The sequence below is a fragment of the Poromitra crassiceps genome (assembly GCF_964638095.1).
Source record: "Poromitra crassiceps genome assembly, chromosome: 8".
NCBI lineage: Eukaryota > Metazoa > Chordata > Actinopteri > Beryciformes > Melamphaidae > Poromitra > Poromitra crassiceps.
In genome coordinates this window covers 12,126,435-12,146,507 of record NC_139629.1, presented here as the reverse complement: position 1 = coordinate 12,146,507, position 20,073 = coordinate 12,126,435, and the positions used below count along the sequence as shown (strand labels likewise).

General features: G+C 42.4%; 1 protein-coding gene across 1 annotated transcript in view; it reads left to right on the top strand.

Moving 5' to 3' along the window:
• Nucleotides 1–20,073, top strand: part of LOC310781252 (uncharacterized protein) — a 74,383-nt gene that overhangs the window by 35,196 nt on the left and 19,114 nt on the right. The window contains exons 2-26 of the mRNA XM_083641825.1: nucleotides 1,051–1,308; nucleotides 5,968–5,984; nucleotides 6,075–6,107; nucleotides 6,217–6,249; nucleotides 6,647–6,700; nucleotides 7,579–7,671; nucleotides 9,219–9,290; nucleotides 10,169–10,213; nucleotides 10,331–10,384; nucleotides 10,582–10,635; nucleotides 11,651–11,704; nucleotides 11,848–11,901; nucleotides 14,274–14,327; nucleotides 14,522–14,566; nucleotides 16,266–16,319; nucleotides 16,532–16,576; nucleotides 17,065–17,118; nucleotides 17,436–17,534; nucleotides 17,840–17,884; nucleotides 18,010–18,108; nucleotides 18,209–18,262; nucleotides 18,456–18,563; nucleotides 18,984–19,037; nucleotides 19,245–19,343; nucleotides 19,451–19,504. Of these exons, the coding sequence (XP_083497951.1) occupies nucleotides 1,051–1,308; nucleotides 5,968–5,984; nucleotides 6,075–6,107; nucleotides 6,217–6,249; nucleotides 6,647–6,700; nucleotides 7,579–7,671; nucleotides 9,219–9,290; nucleotides 10,169–10,213; nucleotides 10,331–10,384; nucleotides 10,582–10,635; nucleotides 11,651–11,704; nucleotides 11,848–11,901; nucleotides 14,274–14,327; nucleotides 14,522–14,566; nucleotides 16,266–16,319; nucleotides 16,532–16,576; nucleotides 17,065–17,118; nucleotides 17,436–17,534; nucleotides 17,840–17,884; nucleotides 18,010–18,108; nucleotides 18,209–18,262; nucleotides 18,456–18,563; nucleotides 18,984–19,037; nucleotides 19,245–19,343; nucleotides 19,451–19,504 (1,685 nt within the window). The remainder of the gene's footprint in view (nucleotides 1–1,050; nucleotides 1,309–5,967; nucleotides 5,985–6,074; nucleotides 6,108–6,216; nucleotides 6,250–6,646; nucleotides 6,701–7,578; nucleotides 7,672–9,218; nucleotides 9,291–10,168; nucleotides 10,214–10,330; nucleotides 10,385–10,581; nucleotides 10,636–11,650; nucleotides 11,705–11,847; nucleotides 11,902–14,273; nucleotides 14,328–14,521; nucleotides 14,567–16,265; nucleotides 16,320–16,531; nucleotides 16,577–17,064; nucleotides 17,119–17,435; nucleotides 17,535–17,839; nucleotides 17,885–18,009; nucleotides 18,109–18,208; nucleotides 18,263–18,455; nucleotides 18,564–18,983; nucleotides 19,038–19,244; nucleotides 19,344–19,450; nucleotides 19,505–20,073) is intronic.

The following is a 20,073-nucleotide window of genomic DNA, read 5'->3' as shown; positions in this document are numbered from 1 at the left end:
CCTGTCATACCCAATTTATGTCATTCCAAGACTGTTTAGGGACCCCAGCATGCAGAAATATTCAGATAGAATAGGCGAAAAAAGTATTTTTATACTGCATGCAAAAAAATAGTAATTGTGTGTGTGTGCCAAAAGCTGCATGATGGGATTAGCAGAAAGTGGGCATGTCTGTAAAGGGGACATTTGTGGGTACCCATGGAACCCATTCTCATTCAGATATTGAGGTGAGAGGTCAAGGGACCCCTTTGAAAATGGCCATGCCAGTTTATTTAACCCTTCCAGACAAGCTAGCATGACATGGTTGGTACCAATGGATGTCTTAGGTCTTCTAGTTTCATATGATACCAGACACGTCACTCTAGCTTTATAAATGAGCCTACAAGAGCCTCTGAAAGACAATAATATCTGCTGCGGAAGTGTCTTGAAAAAGGGCACTTATCAGTCAAAGGTCAAAGGGGCAGGTGCTTGGGCGCCACCTGGGGGTCTATCTGTGCACGTCCCTGTGGCTGTACATATCCTCGAGACGAGACCATCAAAATGTGGTCTTGAGACCAAGACCGGTCTCGAGTACTCCAACACTAACCCACAGCCTACTTTCGTTGAGTCAGACTAATTCTCGAGTGGTCAAAAATGGGTCAATCTTGCACCAAATCTGTGTAACAAATGGTATCAACCCCAGCATTTAATATGCTCTGACTGACTTGACTTCCAGCCTCCCCGGGCTCAAAAGCACGATGAGATCATGAGAACATGCCTGCTCATGATCTTGTATTCATCCCTAGCAAAAAGCTTCTGATAAAAAAAGAAAGAAAATGGAATTCAGCGATGCTTTCTGAGTAGCCTGCTAGAATGTTGGCGTAGGAACACTTTAACGGAAGCGAAACGTTGTCCTGTCTTGTAGATCTCATAAAAAGCATGTGTGCTCAGCAGCAAGCCTTCATTGGATGAATAAATATATGAAAGCTTTGTACAGGTGGCTTTTGCTTTTAATGTAACCGATATGAAAATGTTGCTGACTGAAAGTGTCTCTTCTGCCTCTGTGTGCTCCAGGAGATGACGTGAGCTGCACGGTCGACGGCCAGGTGTACACCAACAGGGACATCTGGAAGCCAGAGCCATGCCGGATCTGTGTGTGTGACAACGGCCAGGTCCTCTGTGACGAAATCCAGTGCGATGAGCTGAGCAACTGTGAGAAGATGACCATCCCCGAGGGAGAGTGCTGCCCTATCTGCCAGACTGATGCTGGTGGTGGTGGAGGCGGCAGAGGCGATGGCGGAGGCGATGGCGGAGGCGGCGGCGGAGGAGGAGGTGGGCAGGGCGGATACTTACCCCGCTAGCTGGGCGCTTCTCGCTCATACTGAGCATTAGCGCCCGGCGAACGTCAACGCATTTGCCATCAAACAATCGTGCCGCTATCTCACGTCTAGGTATAAAAAAGCAACCCTTACCTGGGCCAAACACGTGAAGTGAAGACGCTATCCGATGCCCAACATCCTCTTCTTTTAAATACATATAGTGGCCTCTTCCAAATTGTTGCATAAAATCCACTTTTCTGTCTTTGAAAAACCGAAAATGTAGGTGCAATACCATTCCAGAAGTGTGGGGGGCATTAGTGAGTATACAGTGAGTAAACAGTGAGTCGTTGTTCCGGGTTGCTCCAGATTAATGCTTTTCGGTTTTTCAAAGACAGAAAAGTGGATTTTATGCAACAATTTGGAAGAGGCCACTATATGTATTTAAAAGAAGAGGATGTTGCGCATCGGATAGCGTCTTCACTTCACGTGTTTGGCTCAGGTAAGGGTTGCTTTTTATAGCCAGACGTGAGAGCGGCACGATTGTTTGATGGGAAATGCGTTGACGTTCACCGGGCGCTAATGCTCAGTATGAGCGAGAATCGCCCGGCTAGTAGCGGGGCGGATACGATGAACAAACACACACACACTCTTTGGTTGCTTTTGGTGTTGCGATGTGGAAAAGTGTGTATACAAGGTTCTTTAATTTGCTTTTTTTATGCTGTGGAAGGAGGCCACACTCTAACGAGAACAAGGAAAATCCCATGAAAACCTCACTAGGAAAAATAAAACTTGGATGAAAGTTTAAACCCTGAGAAGTGTCTGACAGAGAGAGGTTATGCTTCCAGAACAGTCAAGTTGTAAATAATGATATTGAAGAGCATGTTTGACAGGTCTGCCTGTAGCCAGCATGACAATGAGTTGTATATAATGAACAAATGATCACTGTTAAAGGAACAGTTCAACCGCAAATGAAAATAATGTGATCATCTACTCACCCTCATGCCAAATGAAACACAGGTGAAGATTGTATATAACACACAGGGAGGTTGCCAGTAAACTTAGTCTTCTTCAAAACAACTGAAGTCAATGGAGATAGTTCTTTAGAGTTCCAAAATAGAAGAGCCAAACGCTCACACTGTGTGAATAGACAAACCTAACCTACTACACACCATTATTTGTTACAAATCAATCTTCTGTAGTTCAGATTTGCACTAGCTACATGATGCTGTAAATAGGTCTTTTTGGGACTCTGAAGAAACTGGTCCCCCACTGACTTCAGTTGTTTTGGAGAAGGCTATGGAGTTGTGCTGGCAACCTCCCCTGTGTGTTATATGGACAAATTTCACCTACTGTATGTTTCAACTGGCATGGTGAGTAGATGATGGTATGGACCTATTGCACATGAACGGTGTTGATGTTGATTCATGTTAAGTCCTGTATGAGTGACATCAGTGAGACATGAACGGTGTTGATGCTGATTCATGTTAAGTGCTGTATGAGTGACATCAGTGAGACATGAACGGTGTTGATGCTGATTCATGTTAAGTGCTGTATGAGTGACATCAGTGAGACATGAACGGTGTTGATGCTGATTCATGTTAAGTGCTGTATGAGTGACATCAGTGAGACATGAACGGTGTTGATGTTGATTGATGTTAAGTGCTGTATGAGTGACATCAGTGAGACATGAACGGTGTTGATGTTGATTCATGTTAAGTGCTGTATGAGTGACATCAGTGAGACATGAACGGTGTTGATGTTGATTCATGTTAAGTGCTGTAGGCTATGAGTGACATCAGTGAGACATGAACGGTGTTGATGCTGATTCATGTTAAGTGCTGTATGAGTGACATCAGTGAGACAGACATGAACGGTGTTGATGTTGATTCATGTTAAGTGCTGTATGAGTGACATCAGTGAGACATGAACGGTGTTGATGCTGATTCATGTTAAGTGCTGTATGAGTGACATCAGTGAGACATGAACGGTGTTGATGTTGATTCATGTTAAGTGCTGTATGAGTGACATCAGTGAGACATGAACGGTGTTGATGCTGATTCATGTTAAGTGCTGTATGAGTGACATCAGTGAGACATGGTGTTGATGTTGATTCATGTTAAGTGCTGTATGAGTGACATCAGTGAGACATGGTGTTGATGTTGATTCATGTTAAGTGCTGTATGAGTGACATCAGTGAGACAGACATGAACGGTGTTGATGTTGATTCATGTTAAGTGCTGTATGAGTGACATCAGTGAGACATGGTGTTGATGTTGATTCATGTTAAGTGCTGTATGAGTGACATCAGTGAGACATGAACGGTGTTGATGCTGATTCATGTTAAGTGCTGTATGAGTGACATCAGTGAGACATGGTGTTGATGTTGATTCATGTTAAGTGCTGTATGAGTGACATCAGTGAGACATGGTGTTGATGCTGATTCATGTTAAGTGCTGTATGAGTGGCATCAGTGAGACAGACATGAACGGTGTTGATGTTGATTCATGTTAAGTGCTGTATGAGTGGCATCAGTGAGACATGAACGGTGTTGATGCTGATTCATGTTAAGTGCTGTATGAGTGACATCAATGAGACATGAACGGTGTTGATGTTGATTCATGTTAAGTGCTGTATGAGTGACATCAGTGAGACATGGTGTTGATGCTGATTCATGTTAAGTGCTGTATGAGTGACATCAGTGAGACATGGTGTTGATGCTGATTCATGTTAAGTGCTGTATGAGTGACATCAGTGAGACATGGTGTTGATGCTGATTCATGTTAAGTGCTGTATGAGTGACATCAGTGAGACATGAACGGTGTTGATGTTGATTCATGTTAAGTGCTGTATGAGTGACATCAGTGAGACATGGTGTTGATGCTGATTCATGTTAAGTGCTGTATGAGTGACATCAGTGAGACATGGTGTTGATGCTGATTCATGTTAAGTGCTGTATGAGTGACATCAGTGAGACATGAACGGTGTTGATGCTGATTCATGTTAAGTGCTGTATGAGTGACATCAGTGAGACATGAACGGTGTTGATGCTGATTCATGTTAAGTGCTGTATGAGTGGCATCAGTGAGACAGACATGAACGGTGTTGATGCTGATTCATGTTAAGTGATGTATGAGTGGCATCAGTGAGACATGAACGGTGTTGATGCTGATTCATGTTAAGTGCTGTATGAGTGACATCAATGAGACATGAACGGTGTTGATGCTGATTCATGTTAAGTGCTGTATGAGTGACATCAGTGAGACATGAACGGTGTTGATGTTGATTCATGTTAAGTGATGTATGAGTGACATCAGTGAGACATGAACGGTGTTGATGCTGATTCATGTTAAGTGCTGTATGAGTGACATCAGTGAGACATGGTGTTGATGCTGATTCATGTTAAGTGCTGTATGAGTGACATCAGTGAGACATGGTGTTGATGCTGATTCATGTTAAGTGCTGTATGAGTGACATCAGTGAGACATGGTGTTGATGTTGATTCATGTTAAGTGCTGTATGAGTGACATCAGTGAGACATGAACGGTGTTGATGTTGATTCATGTTAAGTGATGTATGAGTGACATCAGTGAGACATGAACGGTGTTGATGCTGATTCATGTTAAGTGCTGTATGAGTGACATCAGTGAGACATGAACGGTGTTGATGTTGATTCATGTTAAGTGCTGTATGAGTGACATCAGTGAGACATGAACGGTGTTGATGTTGATTCATGTTAAGTGCTGTATGAGTGACATCAGTGAGACATGAACGGTGTTGATGCTGATTCATGTTAAGTGCTGTATGAGTGACATCAGTGAGACATGAACGGTGTTGATCCTGATTCATGTTAAGTGCTGTATGAGTGACATCAATGAGCTGACCTGAAGAATGAAGAACCTCCCTGGAACCCCTTCAGCTTGTCCTCACCTTTCTTATTATTCAAATTTGTTTATTGAGTTTTTCATTTCAAACATACTACATATAAACAGAGACATAAGAAAAAGCAAGACATGTAGCACCAAAATAGGACAGAACATAATAATACAAGAGACACAGACACCCAAGACTCAAAAATAATAATAATGAAAATAAATAAATGCTACAAACAATTACAATACACTTTGCAGGGGATACGCTAAGTGCTGAGGATATATGTTCTGGCAATCACTCGTGGCAAAAGCCAACACTTGAATCTCTGAAAGTCAGTTAGGCAGTATTGGGAGGAGAGAGGTAATTTTTATCAAAGTAATCTAGAAACGGACCCCACACTCTAAGATATTTCTGAGTCGAACCACGTATAGTGTATTTCAGTTTCTCCAATTTAAGATGTGCCATAACATCTCTGACCCAACATGCATGAGATGGAGGGGCAGCTGATTTCCAGCTCATTAAAATTAGTCGTCGGGCCAGAAGCGATGAAAAAGCCAAAGCCTCGGCTTGAGCCCCAGAGACTGTAACTCCATCAGGTGCTTTGTCCTCACCTTTCTAACTTAATCCAGCTTCTTAGACCTCAGTCAGTCAATGACATGCGATACCCATGCCCCAGTGTGTGTCTCCCCGCCACTACTGTAGCTGCACTTTAAGTGTTCATTCCCTGTAGACCGGGTGCTTTTGTATGCAACTGTGAAAAGACAGTAAAATAACCTGATCTTTCATGTTTTCCTCAATTTAGATGGCAGAGTCGGCAAGGTAAGCTACTTTATGTATTTACTATTACGTCATTACCTATCACTTATGGTATGAGTTTGAAAAGTCACCAAACTCACTCTGTTCACTTAGGGTCAGAAGGGAGAGCCTGGAGATGTCCCACTTGTAAGTGTATCTGCTAAATCTAAAGTTAAAACAGACCAATGATAATGTATGGACCAAAGAATTTGACCGATTTGAATGCTTGTTCTAACTTGCACTGCTCCCCTCACAGGTGACGGGTATCAGAGGGCGTCCTGGACCTATGGTGAGCTTCCTGTTTGTTTGCTGGAGCTTCCTGTTTGTTTGCTGGAGCTTCCTGTTTGTTCGCTGTAGTAGTTGTCTCTCAAATTTAAATGATTTCTCACTTTTCTTGGATGCTTCTGTTAGATGTGTTTTTCAAGCCTTGTTTTAAAATCCAGGACTTGTTGCCTCCTGTTTGTTGTGTGAATGTTCAACTACATGACCTGACACTAGATGGCATAAGAGCACAGTCATCTCCTGCATAACTTTACCTAAAAAGGACTCCTGAGCAGCTGGATCGTCCACTGCCATCTGACTTCACTCTGAGCACCACCATGAGATGCACTGTACATTTCTATGATATAAGTGCAATATTATCACTCTGACAGTTTCATTTTGTTTCTTTTGATTCTTTACTACAGGGTCCTCCCGGCTCCCCAGGACACAGAGGAGATCGCGGACACAAAGGAAGGCCTGTACGTCTCATCCACAAGTCTTCACAAGACACTATCTTAAAAAGCAGATCTTAAACACTGAAACAAGACACTCCAATCTTAAAATGTATTAAAATAAAACGTCTGGATTAACTCCATAACCTTGGTATTGTCCCCAGGGTGAACTTAATGGTGATGTCACCTTCTGAGATTGATAGCCTCTTTATGCCTTTTTATTATTAATTTGATTAATGATTTGATGATCAGTGGATTTGTAGGTGCACACAAGGTGATAAACTATAGCAGTGTTATGGGTTATTATGGGTCACACTGTCAATATGTTCGGCTAACAAGTTATACATTTAAATGATTTATTAACTTTACCTATGTACATTTTTGTACTTCTGTTGATTTCAAGAATATACGGTATGGTAGGAAATAGTAATCACAAAAGAACATTTTACTATGTGAGCACTTTCGAAAATCCTCCGTTTATTATTGTATTTGCTACTTCCTGTAATAAGCCAAAGTAGGCAAAGTAAAGTAGTGGAATATGAAATAATATAAATTATTCTTTTCCAATTCAAGGTCAAGAGACTAACACACAGTCAAAATGTGACTTGGCGAGTTGATGTATAATGCGCTCAGCAAGCAGAAACTAGATTTATAATCCAGTTGAAGGCAGCAGTTTGAGGGAGTGATTTATTAGCAAATTAGCATTGCCTTTTTCTACCTCATATACATTTTTATAACTCACAATTCCTAAACAAACCAAATATAAGCGGCAGCGCTTGTATTAAACAGGAGTGACACATTCTACTGTGTCTCAGCCAAAACACAAGCACCTGAGCTGGATCACGCTAACTGTAGCTGTACATGCTTTACAATAGACTGAATCAGCATCTCTTTCTTCTGTCTAGGGACTGCGAGGCTCTGCAGGTTACGACGGAGAGCCCGGTGTACCAGGAAATCCCGGTGATTCAGGACCACCAGGACATCCAACACACCCAGGAGTGAGTTGTACAGCGAGCCTCGCCCTTCTCACATGCTGCACGCACACACACACACGCACGCACGCACGCACACACACACACACACACACACACACGCACGCACGCACGCACGCACGCACACACACACACACACACACACACACACACACACACACACACCTACAGCACTAGCTTATTCAGTTCAAACTTGCACAAGGCAACTGCCCTACAAGGACATGTTATGTACTAGAATGATCCCTCATACCTTACTGTAGAAACTCAAACCATTACACTGTAAAACTAGAGGGCACTCGGTAGAGGCATGCCTCCGCCAACCTTTCTCAAAGTTTTTTTTTGTGTTACGTGAACCCATTTGTAAGTTAGGTGCTTTTTTTGTAATTGACCACGCCCCCTTTTGGCTCGTGGGCGTGTCAAGTTAATCAGTTCACCCATGACCAACCTTTCTACAAAATTGTGTTGTATTACGTGAGTCCGTTTGGAAGTTAGGCACCTTTTTGTGATTGGATACGGCCATTGCCACGCCCCCTCTTGGCCAGTGGTCATGGAAAGTTAATCAGTTCTAAGTTGGCCCGAACTGCTTTTCTACCAAGTTTCATGCAAATCTGTTTATAACTTTTTGAGATATCCTGCTGACAAACAAACAAACAAACAAACAAACAAATGGGGGCAAAAACAACCTCCTGGCCCTCCTAAAGGCCCAATTATACTTGACGTTAAAGACGGAGACGGAGACGTACAGCCTTCTGTCTGTAATCTGCGTTCATTTTGTGCGTTTTCTCTCCGTCCTCTGAAAGCTTACGGATACGCATGAAACGCAGCAGAACCACACACACACTCACACATGACTCTCTACAGCCCACTGGTGGATGATGCGTTGCTTAACATGATACCAATGTGAAAGACGCATGGAAGTATGTGAGCAGTGACGATTACACCGTTTGAAATGGACGCATTTATTTTCGTATGAAAATATGAATGAGCCTTAACACTACACTATAAACACTGGATTGGGATCCAACAGTCCCCAACACCCCTAACACAATGTAAACACCCACCAGTCTCCTAACCCAATCCTACATTGTGCCATTTTGGAGAGTGCAAAGTAAATCATATGCACATTCCACAAAGAGCGTTGAAGCAGAAACCTGCACCAAACCTTCAGCTGGCCAACAGACATCTAATGATATGCAAGATAGATCAAATGTGAACGGCACAGCAATTGACAGCCATCATGCCAAATGTAATACAGTATAGTCTTACTCAGCACAAAGAAACCAATAACACCCTCACAACTTCAAAAAGAAAATCGCCTTCTGTACCGAGGGAACGCTGTACAAACTCTAATTTAATTTCCCCTAACAGTGCTTCATGTGTTTTGTTGTCATTTTCGTTTCCGTTATCGAATTCTGTCATTTTCTCTTCAGGTGAGATGTCATAATAGTTTAAGCACCTCTTTCTCAGAGACAAGTAGTTTTGTAGTTTTTCCTCTCTTCTCCCTGTGTTTTAAATGAAGCTAACCCAGATGTAATGCTGTGTTTCACCTGCAGGGTCTGGGAGCCCACATGGCCAGCGGCTTTGATGAGAAATCAGGTTCAGCAGCAATGATATCCGGCTCTAGGGTGAGATACTGTATGAAGAACAGTGCACAGTGATCATCACCTTGGGACGGGTCAAATTGATCACTATAAGCGGATTCCACTGTATTTTAAACTGTTTTTGTGTTTCTCAACCAAACCCAGCTCAAGCACTGACGGGGCTGTTTATCTGAACAACTTTAATGATAAAACCCATCACATTTTGAATATCAGTCAGAGTCTATAGCTGTAAATACAGACACCAGGTTATTTAAGACTGGAGTCATTCAATTTCATTTTAATTAGCAATTTTCTTCAATAATTCAAACCTGTCACAAAATGTTTACTGATTGGCTAAAAGTCAAGGTGCGAGTTTACTTACTTAGTTGTTACTTACTGTAATTGAGTAACTGTTTTGTGTAATTGTACTTTTTTTGATTGATTAGAAATCACTTATTTGACTTTTACTGAAGTATGTTTAGACTAAAGTCTTGTACTTTGCTACATTTGAAATCACATGCATTACAGACAGCAAATTGTGTAAGCTGGTTCGAAAACCTGTAAATTGGCCAACAGTGGAGCCAGTTGCAGTGAACAGTCAGTCAGCCGAGAAGAGAGCGCAATATGCTTTGTCAAGTTATTTTTTATTTTCTTTCCAATCAAAAGAACCTATAGGTTCAACTTTTAACTTTTACGATGAGCACATTTTAAATGAGCTGCTTTTGGCTTTTGCTACAGTGGGATCCATGATACATCCACTGGTTGTATGAATGTGTTGAGTGCCGCCCTGTAGTGTTAGCATGTTGTCATTTTCCCAGAAAGCACATCTCATGTTGACAACAGTGATTCTGTCTGGCTTTATCTGTGGGTTCGGTTTTGTTCGGTTCTGTTCATCACTTGATACAGCATCATGTTTTCTTTAGGGAGAAGCCGGAGCACGAGGACCTCCCGGGCCCAACGGTCAGCCTGTAAGTCAATAACATCTTATATATATTATTATATATTATTATAATATTAGACAATAAATGGTTTCATGGTCTTGCTCCCTATATATGTTTCTATCTGGTTTCCCTCACTCTACTCAGGGTTATGCTGGAACACAAGGAACTCCTGGAGATGTCGGTGATCCGGGATCAATGGTATAACATTGTTCTTCTATACATTTTGTGTGCATTCTCAACCCATCGGTACACAGGGTTGATTCCCATCTCCTGACTTTACAGCAAATGTGGATTCAGCTATAATGATTATTCTTCCATGAGTGCATTAATGCCTTTGTGTTGATGGAGCTTTCATGGTCATTTTTGTATGTTGACATTCCAACTCTGTGTTTCAGGGTGGATCTGGCCAGAGGGGACCTGAGGGCCCTCCAGGGAAACCAGGTGAAGATGTAAGTGAAGTCTGGCCTGCTTGCCTGTGATGATTTTCTGACTTTCTACAATTTTCATTTTTAAGTCAAAACCAGGGTCTTGCTCTTTGCAGAGAAGAATGTTACTGTTGCAAACATCTCGTCAATAAAAATCTATATCTATCTATATATATATAAAATAGAGTATGCGGGCAATGTTTGTTTCAAGTTCTGTGTTCGGCCACAGCTATGCCGTTTTACGTGCGATCGGGCTGAAACTTTCAGGGTGTGTAAAGGGCACCCGTACGGGTGTCCTGACGGAGACGGATTTTTTAATTAGGCTAATTAGCTAATGATGTGATGTCATCAATGATATCATCAGTGATGATGTAATCAGCGATGATGTCAAAAGTGATGTCATAAGGGCGCACACACACACGACACAAGGAGGCATTGTGACAAGACTGATCAGTGATGTCATAGGGGGGCACACACACATACACTGATTATGTCATCAGTGATATCATAATGGGGCACACACACACACACACACACACACACACACACACATACACACACAAGGAGGCATTGTGACATCACTGATGCAATAACATTTAGTGAGCAACACACACGCACACACACACACACACACACACCTGCATGCTACGGGCAAGGCCATGCAGTGCGCGAGATGCCTAAATAAAAAACAAATTGCTGAGAGTGGTTTTCATTTTCCAACCAAACTAAGAAGTCAAAAATCTCCATATCTTTAAAAAATGGCATATTACAAAAATATATATATAATATTTTACATTATTTTCAAGGTGTGAAGTGTGTAGATAAGTGTGAAGTCTCCACAGAGGTTAAGTTTAGTGTTAAGGTAAGGAAAAACCTACAGTATAAGTCTCAGATTGGTACCTTGGCCAGAAAGTATCATCAGCTATAGTGGAAATGTCCTTGTGGTACTGTATGTGATCTGCTGGCATTTACTTTGTTCTTCTCCCTGAGCTTTGCACCAAACAGAAGTGTGTAATGTGTATGTCATGTTCGCACACAGGGAGAATCAGGCAGAGCAGGAAACAATGGAGAGATGGGATTCCCCGGCTCAGCAGTAAGCCTCTCCACCTCCATCACATCACCACTAAGACATGACTGAATACATCAAGTTGAATATCACACAGCATGCGAGCCTGTGCTCTGTGACATTATAGAGCTAGGAGGACTAACTCTGCTGTTCCTTGTCGCATATTTCAGGGAGTTAGAGGATTTCCAGGGACGCCCGGGCCTCCTGGACTGAAAGGCCACAGAGTGAGTAGAACCGCTTTGAATCACTCATGGAAATGTTACTAGGTTACAAACAGGCCCGGTTCTAGAACAAAATCACTTGGAGTGCATCTGAAATGAGTGGGGGAGCACTAGTAGTGACAGTGCAGGCTGGCAACAGCAAAGAGTCGTTGCAGCAATTTTGGGGTTGATGTCATTTGTTACACAGATTTGGTGCAAGATTGAACCCATTTAATCCAGAATTTTTCCCAGACATGAAAATATCAGAATCATGTGTCATTAGTAACCCTTTGAAAGAATCAATCTTTTTTCTTTTCTTTTTTACATTTTCATGGCAATGTAGGTGAAAAGTTGTGTTTTATGGTTTTATGGGATAACACAGTGCATCTAATGCAGGGGTGGGCAATTATTTTTCATGGGGGGCCACATGAGAAACCCAGATTGTTGCCGGGGGCCGAACAAATATTGTCATGCCGTAACCCAGGAACTTTGATGATAGAGAGGACCACAAAAAAATGTCCTCGCTACCAAAGGGCCACATTTTGCTGAGGGTTGGGGGCCGAACGGCGCCGGCGCGAAAAAATTTGGGGCATTTGAAGTCAGATTTAGAGGAATAAGTCATTTTAAATGAACAGTTGTGGTGTCATCATTCAGTCTTAAACACAAATATTTGTTCCTTTTCTCACTCACTCCTATATCACCACCTGCTCTCCCTGCAGGGCTTGAAATTAACTTTTTTGACCACCTGCCAATATGGCTGCTAGATTTTAAAGTTACCAGCCAATTAGAATTTTCACTAGCCAAAATGTTTTACCGGTACTTGAAATAAACCAGAATATGAGTGGGTTCATTTAAGCATAAGTATCAGTAAGTGGCCCGGGATTCTCAAAGCCTGTGTTGAGGGTCATACGAACAAAAATGCACTCTTGAAGCTAAAAAAATCAAAAACCAACAAGTTAATTATTTACATTTTTACTTCAATGTAGAACAGTCATGTCTTACACATGAGATTACTTTTAGCCTTTTAGCCTTTTAGCCTCAGTGGTAGAGCTGTCGCCTCGCAGTCAGAAGGTCCTGAGTTCGATTCTCACCTGGGACACTGTGGGCGCTGTGGTTGTGTTCCCCCCCATATCCTCAGTGCCTACTGCCCAGGTGGGGTATCTCGTCGTAAGGGCCTTTCTGTCTGTGTGGAGTTTGCATGTTCTCCCCGTGCTCCCCCAGGGGGGTTCCTCCGTATATAACCCCCCCCCCACTAAAAACATGCAGAAGATCAGATCGTCATCGTCATCCGACCAGTGACGACAACATCCGAAGTTGGTCTCTGGGCGCTGTACGAGAAAGCGACCACTGCTCCTGGCCTGCCCCAGGAGGAAAGGACAAAGCCAGGATGGGTTAAATGCAGAGGACAAATTTCACCGGCCACCGTCAGCATGTGTGTCTTGTGGCCCTCCGTGCATGTGTTGTAGTGTGTTGTGTGACAATAAAGACGGGCTGCCGTCGGAAAAAATCGTTTAAAAAAATCGTTTTAATATTCCATATTCCAAACTGAAATGTTATAACAGAAGTGGAGTATTGGCCAGAATGACATGGGCATTTGGACACGTATTCAGCGGGTATCTTGCATGTTGCATTCAGGTGCACTGTACTTTTTTTTTTTTTTTGCAAATCCAGCGCAGGCCACACAGGTGGCATGTGGCCCGCGAGCGCCACTTGCCCAGGTCTGATCTAATGTATATAGTGAATGAACATATTTCTCCTATGTGCAGTCAACATTATTATATCCCAGCCCAGTTATTAACACATTAGGGGGGTGGGGCCTCTGTATTGGAGGGTGGGGCCTCTGTGCTGGAGGGGTGGAGCCTCTGTGCTAGAGGGCGGAGCCTCCAAGCTGGAGTGTACTGCCCCGTCCTCTTCTTCCTCCACCACCTCCTCAAGTCGTCAGATTTATTTGTATAGCCATAATTCACAAGCATGTTAATTCCAACTGAGGGTGCCTTGCATGCTCTTGCACCCCCTGTAGAACCGGGCTTGGTGACAAGAAACTCATTAATGACATTCCCACAAAATGTGTTATTTTCAAATTTCTCCACTGCTCAGATATTGCACCACAACTACTTTATGGAGCTTAAAATAATACTTTAATAATACTTTATTTATTTATTTATTTATTTATTTATTTATTTATTTATTTATTTATTTACTTATTTATTTACTTATTTATTTATTTATTTATTTATTTATTTATTTATTTATTTATTTATGTTTTTCTTATTCTCTGTGCATGCTTAAACAATAAATAACTTGTGACATAGCATTTCAGCGCTACAAATAAATCCCAAATGATAATAGCGTATGATAACAGATTTGTGTGTTGTTGTTGTTGTTGTTTTTTTTAGGGTCATGGTGGTATACTTGGACAAAAAGGTGAAACAGGAGCCGTCGGATCCAAGGTAAAAACAAAAAGAAAATGAAACATGGTTACATGGTATCCGTCTTTTTGTCTGATTGGTTGATTTGACTGATTGATGGTTGGTTTATCGATACCTGTATACTTCCTTACTTGTCTTGTAAACATCCTGCCATGGATAACTGCTGTCAGACTACAGTATGAAACACATTTCTCTTCGTTTTTGTCTTTTTCTAGGGAGCTAACGGCCCCACTGGTCCAATGGGGGGACCTGGAGCCATGGTAATTATATTAAATAATATTAAAGTCCCATTACCCAAAGCAATATGTTCTAATGTCTACTGTTGAAGTGATGCACATAGCAAGACTGTAACAAGTTGCCTCAGCATTGCTGCTCCAAACCAAATGACTTTAACAAGTTGTCTCAGCATTGCTGCTCCAAACCAAATGACTGTAACAAGTTGTCTCAGCATTGCTGCTCCAAACCAAATGACTGTAACAAGTTGCCTCAGCATTGCTGCTCCAAACCAAATGACTGTAACAAGTTGTCTCAGCATTGCTGCTCCAAACCAAATGACTGTAACAAGTTGCCTCAGCATTGCTGCTCCAAACCAAATGACTGTAACAAGTTGTCTCAGCATTGCTGCTCCAAACCAAATGACTGTAACAAGTTGTCTCAGCATTGCTGCTCCAAACCAAATTACAACCAAATTACAAGTTGCCTCAGCATTGCTGCTCCAAACCAAATGACTGTAACAAGTTGTCTCAGCATTGCTGCTCCAAACCAAATGACTGTAACAAGTTGTCTCAGCATTGCTGCTCCAAACCAAATGACTTTAACAAGTTGCCTCAGCATTGCTGCTCCAAACCAAATTACTTTAACAAGTTGTCTCAGCATTGCTGCTCCAAACCAAATGACTTTAACAAGTTGTCTCAGCATTGCTGCTCCAAACCAAATGACTTTAACAAGTTGCCTCAGCATTGCTGCTCCAAACCAAATGACTGTAACAAGTTGTCGACAAGGGGTCGACTTGTGTATCACCACCTGGAGCTAAAAACGCTAAAACGCTAAAAAGCATTACTCATTTATCAGTCACACTTTTTCTTATCCCACCACCATGGTGCATTGTGTCATCATGACATTATTATCTGTGTGTGTGTGTGTGTGTGTGTGTGTGTGTGTGTGTGTGTGTGTGTGTGTGTGTGTGTGTGTGTGTGTGTGTGTGTGTGTGTGTGTGTGTGTGTGTGTGTGTGTGTGTGTGTGTGTGTGTGTGTGTGTGTGTGTGTGTGTGTGTGTGTGTGTGTGTGTTCCCCCTATAGAGCTGATGAGCTGATTAGATTTTGGAGCAACTTGCTGCATACATTTGCACATCAATGAGGAAAAACAGATTTTGTCGAAACTCCTGTAACTCCTTAATGCTTTAACAACATCAACATTCAATAATCTCACCATGTGTGTGTGTGGGGCATCCGAGTAGTGCAGCGGTCTATTCCCTCACCTTTACACGAGGGCTGTTACCTCCGGCTTGGTCAGATGTTCCTACAGACACAATTGGCCATGTCTGCAGGTGGGAAGCCAGTGGGGTATGAGTCCTGGTCGCTGCACTAGCGCCTCCTCTGGTCGGTCGGGGCGCCTGTTCGGGAGGGAGGGAGGGAGGGTGAAACTACTTGCCAATTAATCGCTTTATTAGCATAATGAATTGCATCATTAGCATAACTGGTTATGTTCAGTAGGCTATATAATGGTGATTATGGCGGGACATTAGCAAGATAAAACCATAACCTGCACTTTCTCCAACAAGACGTGGGAATATTTTATAATGCTTTTTTTTATATAGCTTTAGTATGTTGTGATTTTCCATGGACTGCAGTACACACACACCTACAGTATATGGGACAATGATCTATGTACTGTGGCTTGAGTTGTACTACTTTCTGAGTGTTTTGATTTTGAAGAGTCATGTGTTCCTGTGTATTGTAGGGACCTGCTGGGATGCCAGGGGAGAGGGGGCGCTCTGGACCCAGCGGTGTGTCGGTAAGGAGGAAATCATTGCAGCGCATTGAAAACACTTGCTACTGTACCGATTGTTTGTCTTTGGTGTCGTGCCATTTCAAGTCATTGATATGTGTATGTTTTTGAGTCGTGTTCTAGAATGATAAATCAACCATTTTTTAAAGGGTCACCAACTGACTTGCATCAATGCTTCTGTGAATCATCAGTCAACGTGGACTTTTATTGTCTCTTAGGGTACGCGTGGTCCACCTGGTAACCTCGGAAAATCAGGTCCAATGGTAAGGACATATTTTACCAGAATGATTATATTACATAATAAAATCATTATATTACCCATATCCTACGCAGTTTAGTATAGATGGACATGGAGAGGTGGAGCAGAATGAGAAAACACACTAGTAGATTCTCATCCCCTGCTTGTAATTTCCCATCCAAACAATGTAGCTTTTCATCAGTGAAAGAAATCTGAACACTTTTTTGTTGTTGCACTTTGCTGATGATGTTAGCCACGTTGATTTCTTTCTTTCTTTTCTTTTCTTTGTTTGTTGCTACTCTACTGTCACTTGTGTATTATGGTAAGCATTGATAATGGCAAAAAAGAAAGAACAAAAGCTGAAGTGCTTAGATGGCATAAAGACAGAGTGGTAGTAATGGTAGAATGTTAGCCGTACCCTGAATGCCCGTGTGTATCTAGACTCTACCATCACTATTCACATGTATTAGCGCTGCATTAATGCAGGCTCATGTCATTGCTGTCGGTTAACAGGGTCCCTTGGGGGTCAGCGGCCCACCCGGCTATCCCGGAACTCCAGGAATGAAGGTAAGATCAGCAACACACCTACCAGACACTTCCATGAACTATCTTCTCACACTATATGGGCTCTAATAATTATCTATGCATGATCTGATTTTGTTAAAGACTTATACATTCTCTGTTAATGTCATCAAAGCACATTTCTGTATATTGGTTGTACTTTCCTTAAAGGTCGTTAAAGTTATTCTGATTCTCTTCACTTATTGCCACTGACAATTTGTGGATACGGTTGATAGGTACAGTAGTTTAACCTCAAGCATGAACGCCTTCCTTTGTTTGTAAAGAGGTTTGAAAATGTCTCAACCGTCTTCTGTCTTCCGCAGGGACAACCTGGTCCCACTGGAGTCCGAGGTCCCGAGGGCCCACAGGGCCAGAGAGGAGAGACAGGTCACCTGGGCAGGGCTGGATCAGTTGGCCTCCGGGTTAGTTTGTTTTGACCTGTTCTTATCAGATGTAGCACATCATAAGGAACTGACACATATAGCAACTTTTTAACCGACTGTGATGGGCAACAGAGTAGTTGTGTTTCCTATATATCACTTCACAAATATGACTTCAGTCACAGGAACATTTTGTTACCAGTGAACATTCGAGTAGATACGTTGTTGCATGGTAATGGTAATGTTGCTCAGGTTAGTTTGGTGAGTTTATCACCACACTGAACAGCTCAACACACTGCACAGTGCTTTGCCTTGTTGTTCTAACTGGACATATTCTATGTTTAAAGGGACCCTGGGGTACAGATGGTGGTCCAGGTAGCAAAGGCCCAGTGGTATGTAAACAATCATTCAGTGCAAATTATATTGACCATATCTGATGCGGATATACATAGGCCACATGTAATGTGGCCGCCAATGTATGATTGGCGGATGATGAAGAAGCGGTTCTCCTTTACAGGGTAATGTGGGTCCAGGCGGTCCAGGCGGCCATCTTGGACCCTCTGGCCCTCCAGGACCCCAGGGAAGCACTGGCCAGCCTGGAATCAAAGGACAATTGGTAAACTGCCTTTAGTTTTCTGTGCCATTTAAAACTATATATAAGGAGAAGTGAATTTCCGCCATTTGTAGACTCACATTCCTGCATGTTTGTCTTATAGGGAGATGTCGGCGTAGCAGGTTTCAAAGGAGAGTCTGGACCCAAAGGAGAAATTGTAAGCTCCAATGATATTAGTAGAAATATACTACAACTTCTGTACAATGCACACAAAATGATACTTAAAGGTGAATGACTGAAACCCATCTTTGGCCAATGACAAAACTGAGCTGTAACTGAACTACAGTAAATGAACAGACACTACTTACTTCTTGGCTTCATAGCATGTTTGTGACTGTCTTTTTTTCTAGGGTCCCGGGGGCTCTCAGGGAGTGCTCGGACCTCAGGGCGAGGAAGGGAAGCGAGGACCACGCGGAGACGCAGGCTCCCTCGGCCCTCACGGTCCCGTCGGCGAGAGGGTGAGTCAGCGCTCTGCCTGGCTCTGTAATGTTCATCAGTCAGAGAGACGCACTTTCAACACAGGGGTCATCTCAATAATGACTTCAATTTAGGAAATTAATCACATTGAAAAGATCAGGGACACAATAAATCACTTTCAGCAAAATCTGCAATTTAGTGTGCGGAATTGGAAATGCTCCAATATTATGTAGAAAGTATATTGATTCATGGATGATTGGGAAGTGGTTTACTTATATTAGATGGTGCTGATTTTTTGGGGGGGAACATATCTAGAGGCAACCTGTTCTGCTCAAGAGACTTAATTTTAGGCGGCGTTACCAGGATGTGTTCGCTTAGTCGACTTCCTCTGGTTAAATAAGGATGTAAGCAACTCTTCTTCTGAGGACTAATGGGTGGTAACTAATGGGCTTGTTTTTCAGGGATCTCCTGGTAACAGAGGATTCCCTGGTGCTGATGGATTGCCAGGACATAAGGTCGGTGGAGTATATAATGTATATATTTTGAGTGATTATTAAACGGAATCATTACTTTCACTGTGGACCGGTTTCTGGAAATGATACACAAGATGTGATAATAGCACCATAGTAGCTAACTTTACACACACTGCTTTGCTCGAAGGCACTTTAAGTTGGCAAAGAGAAAGTATAATCTTGTAATCCATTATCATTTTGTCTCTGAAGGGCGCTCAAGGAGATCGTGGAACCTCTGGCCCACCAGGGCCAAAGGCTTCTGCAGGAGATCCTGGACGCACTGGAGAACCTGGTCTACCAGGTGCAAGGGTAACATTGAAGAGCTTGGCTTTCCACTCTCCGCACACACTACATTTACTGTGTTCACTTCTTCAGCTCAATGTTCTCTTTTCTCAACTTCTTTCTCTTCTCCAAAGGGTCTGACCGGCACTCCTGGAGTCCAGGGGGCAGAGGGCAAGCCAGGACCACTGGTAGGTTACAGATGCAGCAATCTTCAATTGGCGCAGGGAGGTCTTTGTCAGATTAAACAAAGTTAAAACTTAACTTAATATACTTAAACTTAACTTAACATAACATAACTTAAACTAATTCAACCTCTTAACACATTCACTGCCAGCCTTTTTTTTTTTACTGTAGGTAGGTTCTGCCAGAGGTTTTTTTTGAGGATTCTGGCTCATCTTTCAAGACCCGAGGATTCTTTTCTGCTAAGATTTTGTGAACACACAATATCTCAAAAGAACTAATAGAATGTGTGCTTTCTCTGTCTAAAAGAGTTAGTTTGTAGAGTTAGTAGTTATGTAAGCATTAGCAGTTGAATACAGCATGGTTTCACCGTCTGGAAATTTATTCTGAGATAAACGGCTTTTTGTGAAATTCGATAGAACAGTCACTTTAACCATTCATTTTTGGCATCAGTAAGACGTCAGACATCTAAACAATAGTTTTGAACAGTAATTTCCTCCATAACAGCAGGAAACCCCCCTCTGCTTCCAACTCCTCCCTCCGTGGGCGTGTCTGGTGGCTTTCAGCCTGCGTTTGT